At 43.6% G+C, this 7,060-nt stretch overlaps 1 protein-coding gene across 1 annotated transcript in view; it reads left to right on the forward strand.

The window, feature by feature from the left end:
- Positions 1 to 923: 923 nt before the first annotated feature.
- gsg1l (gsg1-like) overlaps positions 924 to 7,060 on the forward strand; it is a 10,627-nt gene continuing 4,490 nt past the window's right edge. The window contains exons 1-3 of the mRNA XM_060046606.1: positions 924 to 2,796; positions 4,626 to 4,673; positions 6,457 to 6,609. Of these exons, the coding sequence (XP_059902589.1) occupies positions 2,508 to 2,796; positions 4,626 to 4,673; positions 6,457 to 6,609 (490 nt within the window). The 5' untranslated portion in view covers positions 924 to 2,507. The remainder of the gene's footprint in view (positions 2,797 to 4,625; positions 4,674 to 6,456; positions 6,610 to 7,060) is intronic.

Below are 7,060 nucleotides of genomic sequence, written 5' to 3' on the forward strand. Positions count from 1 at the left end.
CGTTAGCTGGGAATGAGGTCTGTATGTCTATAGTCGCCATGGAAACATCGTTTTGGGTTCAGAGTGAGGAGAGGGGCGTGTTGTTCCCATGGCTACGACTCGTTGCTCCATGTGTGACCGGTTCGTTCTGCGTTGTGTTTCTTTCTAGCAATGAATGACGTGACCCACGATGTGTCTGGACTCGGGCACTCCGACGTCCATTTATTCGATCTGAATACACACATACACAAATAGCTTCCTTAGCCCTTGTGCCCTTACTCCAACTCTCTTCCCAAGGGTATCGCAACAAAGGGCCAACTACATACAATATTACAACAGAAATGATTGAAATAAAAGGAATAAAAGACATACCTGAATACACACATACACAAATAGCTTCCTTAGCCCTTGTGCCCTTACTCCAACTCTACGAAACACACAGGGGGGGGAAAGGGAACTAGCATGACTACACGAGGGTCAGTTATATGCTAGTACATCACACAAAACACAAAGTTCCCCATAACACAGAAATCTATCTAATAACTATGGATGATTATAAACCCCAGACTTCCAATTAAACAATATATAATCAAAATAACTAATATAAATAATGATAAATTATAAGATGGTCAAAGATTTGATTACAATATAAATGTACACAGCTCTTCCCAAGGGTATCGCAACAAAGGGAAGAGGGCAGGGGGCGCGGGAAACTTATCGGGTTCTCTGGAATGTGGGCGGGAGTATAGAAGGAGGTGGAGCCAAATCAAAAAAATAAATAAAATAGAGTTTAAGGCGGCATGGAAAGCTAAACTTCAGGTAATACAGAAAAACAAAAGGCAATTGTGTAATTATAATTTCAAGGACATAACACACCCTGTTACACATGCTCCATCTTTTCACCAACATATCACATTTAGACGGTAATTTCCCACACGCTCAACTCCAGTATGATTAAATCCAAAGTATATTTTGGTGATCTTGGTCATTCACTTGGTGGTAATCCTCAATCTCACCACTAAACTCTCCACACTTGACCTCTCAGCACTTGCCCGTCGGGAAGTCTCAGCGACGGCTGTCTGTAGGAACAGAAGAGGCTTAAGCCCACAGTATCTGTCTGCCCGCTGGCCTTCAGCCCCTCTCTGTTCCTCTACAATCACCAGGTTGTGCCCACACACTCAGGCTTAGTCAAAGCTGTATCTGGAAATGTGTCGTCTTGTTATCTTTTATCAAATCCGATCAGTTTTTGTCCGTCCGCTGAAGAAATCCTCTCTGGCGATGGGCCGATGGATTTATGTAATGTGTGGTGTGGCGTGTGTGACACACTGTCATTATATAAATAATAATGTGTCGATGCATAGTCGATTGATACATACGTTATGTGTGTTTATGTTTAGATGTAGGCCTATAAAGAAAAATAGTTTGATTAATTTGCAATACTGGTTAGGAAATAGTTTGTTTCCATTTAGCCTATATAGCCTATAATAGGTCTATTTGAAATCGATCTGATGCTAAATCATTTCAATATTCCATTTCCAAAAGGCTAAGCAGCATGTGTTTCGGATGGATCCCCACATCTTATCGCCGACAGGTTCAGTTGAAGTTAATTTAGAACCGAAATGTTCCCTCAACCTCCGACTTTTTAATCACAGCCCGAATCTTCGCTGGTCTGATTCTCTCTAATTGATTGGTATTCAATCAATCCAAACAAAATTGTTCTGAAAGTCGAATAAATCGTACAGTACTGAAGTACAATTAAATGCATCATGATATTGTATCCAACAGGTGAATAGTGTCTTTGAAACAAACCTTTTTTGTATTCGTAATTTAAGTTATTTATTTCGTTTAGTGTTTTATCGAGCTAAGAACACGTGGTGGGGGGACCAGGGCGTGGTGGGTGAGGGGTCCCGCGTCCTGCCGGAACCTCATCACTATCAAGTACCCAATCAAGAGACCACCAAGGCGGGACGGTTCTACTCTGCGCATCCTCCTTACCAGGCTCTCTCATCCCACCTGGAACGGGATGCACCATGCACCGGCGTTATTTCGAGAAAGAGGGCGGGACTTTCATTAACATGGGTTTAGCAGCGAGAGACGAGGGAAATGGCCTTCCGGCAGAGGAAGAAACGTTTCCCTTACATGTTTCGGAAAATGCGCTGTCAATATTTCCTCAGGAAGCCGTGGACTGCTAACTGAAGCACATAGCTTATGGGAATTAAGATACCGGAAGCTGTGTGGAGGTAGACCGGGATAACGCAACAAGTCAGGATCCTCTCCTCGCCTAACCCGTGGGAAATAAACCTTTATTGGAGGACTTGTGGCGAACGACGGCACACAACGCCGAGGATCACACTGGTCCCTGCGTGACGTCTGTGCACAGAGGGAGACGTTTGGACATCATAGCTGTGCTAAAATCAACAGTTTATTTAACTTTTATTTCATAATGGGAATTAGTTTCGGCGTGCGTAAAGATCGGTCCTGTTTGCACCCATGAACTTGTTTGGGGGCCTGATTCTTCTTCATGGACCATGAAGACCACGCGTAAATGCAGGGCGTTGATCTCAGTGGGGTTGAACTTCCTGGCTCTTTTCTTCTCCATCACAGCGTTCATCACCACCTACTGGTGCGTCGGGACGCAGAGGGTACCCAAGCCCAAGTGCTCTAAGCTGCGGACGCACCAGTGCATCGACTACGGGGTGAACGAGACGGACCCCAACAAGGTGGTCTACAGCTGGGAGACCGGCGACGACCGGTTCCTCTTCAGACAGTTCCACACCGGGATCTGGTTCTCCTGCGAGGAGAACATCAACGACGAACGTAAGATGTTCGGGTTCTTCACGTTATCAGGGTGGAGAGGAGACCTAGTGGTAGGAGGTCGGTCTCCTCTGGTCTCCAGTGGAAAGCCTAATATTTACTTTAATATATGACATATACCTACTTTTAATATGCACTTATTAATTTGTATTGTGATTATTTTTGGAATGGATTAGGGGGATACCATGTTATATTGGGCACGATGGCATCATTAATTACTGATAATTGTGCAGTTCTGCAGTTTTATAGCCTAGGCCTGTACAGTGAAACACTCAAATAAGGTATGGCTTAGTAGAGGCTTATACATTACAGAAAACACAATTTGCTGTTCATTTGACACATGCACATATAAGTAACATATAACCTTATAATTAAAAAGAACAATTGCTTGTGGTCCATGGTTATTTTACATGCTTTCATTTAATGTAAAATCTCTATTATTTTGGATGATGCAATACTTTATTTCAAACTATTTTAATATGGGAACCTTTAAAACTAGAACCCATCTGAAGAACACACACACACACACACACACACACACACACACACACACACACACACACACACACACACACACACACACACACACACACAGCATCAGTCGGCTGGCGGACGTGCAGAGAAGTGGTTTAATCACATCAAGCGACGAGGTCGCGGGACGAACCTAAATTCAGCAGCTTACGAGGCCGGGTGCGTCTCAGGGTCAGCCTTGAACACGGGGAAGGTGTGATGAGGTCACATCCTTCTCAACACGATCCAACTTTTTTTTTGCCCGCCTCGTTTTTATCACGCAGGCCCACACCTCGCTTTAAGCAACACGTGGACAGCTCTGACAGCAGTTTGTTGTGGTGCTTTACAAGTGATGTTGATTTCTAATATTTAAAATGAAATAGAATGCAGAGTAGGCTATATACCAAGTACGTCGCCCGGGATATCTCTATGTCATCAAGTAGCTGCTTGGGAGCGCCTGATTGGGGGAGTGAGACAGCTTGAGTTAATAAGGATTACGTAACCCAAAGCCTTGATGAGTTTTCCCCTCAAAGCAGCTGTTGCTTGCCCTATGCTACCTGATTAAAGCGTTCCATCCACCAGCAATCTGAGCCCTCACACTCTGCAGGGACTGCTCCGGACGGGAGGGAAAAAACTCAAATGTTCCAAGTTGCTATTATGTGTTGTCCTAAGCTGCTTGAAAAACAGCTTGAGAAACAGACGTCACGTATCAAGTATCGGGTGATGGGAGTTTGGGCCGAAAGATGGCAAAATGGTCAAAGAACATCCATGTTTCTGACCGTTCTATATGCTTTTAATTGATATATTTATCCATGGACAGTGATGGTGAATGTAAATCAAGCGTTGGCCGGCACTGTCCGACACTGACTGTGTGTGAGTTTATAAACGCCTTGAAAGCAATCGCAAAAGAAATACACACTGAATTTGACAAGAGTTAATATGACACTGGTTTGGCACTGAGTGTGCTCATTAATTAATAGTGCTATGAACTCTGAAGACTCCTTCTCTTAATACCAAGCTAGTTCAATAGATCTTCTGAACCAAAGTCTTCCTCCTCTAAAGAGACAGACACACAGCCTTTAACGTACCCTAGGGCTGGCATGTGGCTCAGGAGGTATAGCGGGTTTACTTGTAACCGGAAAGTTGCTAGTACGATCCTCTTACCTGAGTGTCGAGGTGTCCCTGAGCGAGACACCTCACTCTGACTGCTTCTGACGAGCTGGCTGGACACTAGAAAAACAGGGTATATATGCAGTCCATTTACTATAACCTAATAGTGTGGCTTAAACCCCTTTATGTGACGTGTTTCTTTACCTTTGCAGGTGAGGAATGCAGAAGCTTCATCGATTTGGCCCCAGCCTCAGAGAAAGGTGAGATTGAAGCCCTCATGTCTTGTTTCATATCCTTCCTCTTTTCTCTCTTGCTCAGGGCGTTCATCAGACGCTTTTATCCAAAGCGACTTACAATAAGTACATTTGTCAGAAGAAAGAGAAACGACAATATATCTCTGTCGGTACAGTAAGGATGTTCATAGAACCAAGTGCCAACCACTAGGGATGGTCATAGAACTGAGTGCCGAGCCCTAACAATCACTAGGTTAACCCATTCCCCGTATACAATAGAGAGATGCTACACAATGCTAAGTACTATTTTTAAGTGCAGTTGGCCAGAGGCCCAATCACCAGACCTCATTCGGTGATAGATGGTGACTTCACAGACTTTTGTTTACACGAAAACCTTTGAGATTACCTCTTTAAATAGGTCTAAGGCGTGTTTAAAATAATGTGACTCCAGGACCACCCACACATACAGTCAGGAGAAGCTGAAAGGGAGATGATTTTCTTATTTTTTTAAGAATTCAGAAAGCATATTAATAGAAACATTGCGCTGTCATGTGTGTCTTTATCTGTGTAAACCTATTCTGGCTGACCTGAGTTCATCAGGTAACCACTTCGTTTTCAGTACACACCCTCTTATTTCTACTAACTTATTTTCAAACACATCAAACCATTTTTCAAGATGAAAGCTCAGCCTGTTATGTCACGGCCTGACCTTTCAAAAAGTTTCACTTTCCCTTCCCGTCACAAGTGAAATAGGGTGTCAGCTTTGTTTACTTTGCAGGGGGATATATATTAGTCAGGCTGGGTTTATAGAAAGATGAAACGGCGTCTAGCGGCTGATGCATTAGTATTCAGCTCTCACCAAAGTGCTCCTCGCCAACATCCACTGAATGGAGGTCTGGTGGTGGTGGGATGGAGAGGCAGCAGGCCTGAGGTGTAGAACGCAGACTCTGGAAGAGTTTAGAACAACGTTTAGCTGCTTAACACCCAGACTGGCCTTCCTCCGTTGTGGGATTGGATTCTGTTCAGTTTCACACAATGTCGTCAGTTATGAATATGAAACAGCTCTATCGTCTCCGGGCAAAACGGGAACATATCAGAACTCCACCAAGCTCGTTATGCAAAATAGATGTGTTGTTTCCGTCGCACACCATTAGGCTTGGTTTATTACGCGACTAATGACTTCTGTTGCATCCAGAGAATGGTTTTATGTAATGAAGATGTTTTATATATTTAGACTGTTTTATTGTAGTGTATGTGGGATCGTGACCAGTAGAGATGTTCCCATACCTTTTTTTTCCTTCGCAATACTGATTCCTTCTTCCTGAACTTGAGCATCGGCCGATACCTAGTATATCCCAATAGAGCATCTAGCATTGTAGCTACTAATAGCACTTCTTATTACTGAAGGGTTCTCTTACAATTACAAAAATGTATTGTCGGTTCACTTACCGTCGACAATTTATATATATTTTTATATAATTTATAATCTATAATCATAATGATACATTTGTATTCTTCTAGATTAGCGTGAGCATCCATGTTTTTTTCGAATTAGTTTGAATGCACGTCGGTCGTAGATGAAACGTTTCCCGTTCCGACTTTCCACCTCTGACCGTAAACGAACGCAGCATAACACCGTAGAGTTTGTGAAGTTCTCTGCCTGGGTGGTAAAGGAGTCACGTGATGTTATCTGATCGGCGCATAGACTCGCGTACTCGCCGATACCGATCGTAACCAGTATCGGAGGAACCTCCGCTCCCGGTATCGGTGTGGGATCAGCTCCAGTGACCGGCTGCTGGTCGTGTTGCAGGCATCCTGTGGCTGTCGCTGGTATCGGAGATGCTGTACATCCTCCTGCTCATGGTGGGCTTCAGCCTGATGTGTCTGGAGCTGGTCCACTCCAGCAACACCATCGACGGCCTCAAGCTCAACGCCTTCGCCGCCATCTTCACCGTTCTCTCAGGTATTCCGTTGTTTTGCCTTCCTAAGTTCTAGAGCTGTTCCGATACAAATTTTTCCTTCCTGATGCCGATTCGGATACTTGAGTGTCGGCCGATACTGAGTATTTGCAGATACACCATCTAGCATTGTAACTACTATTAGCACTTGTTCTTATTGAAGGGTTCTCTCTCGATGACAGCAATGTAGAGTCGGTTCACTTGTTAAGTCTTTTTTCACTTTTTTCAACGTGATGGTATCGGATCGGCGAGAGGACATGCGTACCCGCCAATACACGATACTGCCTTTAGGCTGTATCGGAGGAATTCGCAATACTGATATCGGTATCGGAACAACTGTACTAAATTAATTTGTAATTTTTATTTTCAATCTTGTGATCATTTGATCATTTGATCATTTGGGTTTTCCCTTTGAGAGGTCATTTTTTTTCTTACAATTAAATAAATAAAGTTACT

The sequence above is a fragment of the Gadus macrocephalus genome, chromosome 3 (assembly GCF_031168955.1).
Source record: "Gadus macrocephalus chromosome 3, ASM3116895v1".
NCBI lineage: Eukaryota > Metazoa > Chordata > Actinopteri > Gadiformes > Gadidae > Gadus > Gadus macrocephalus.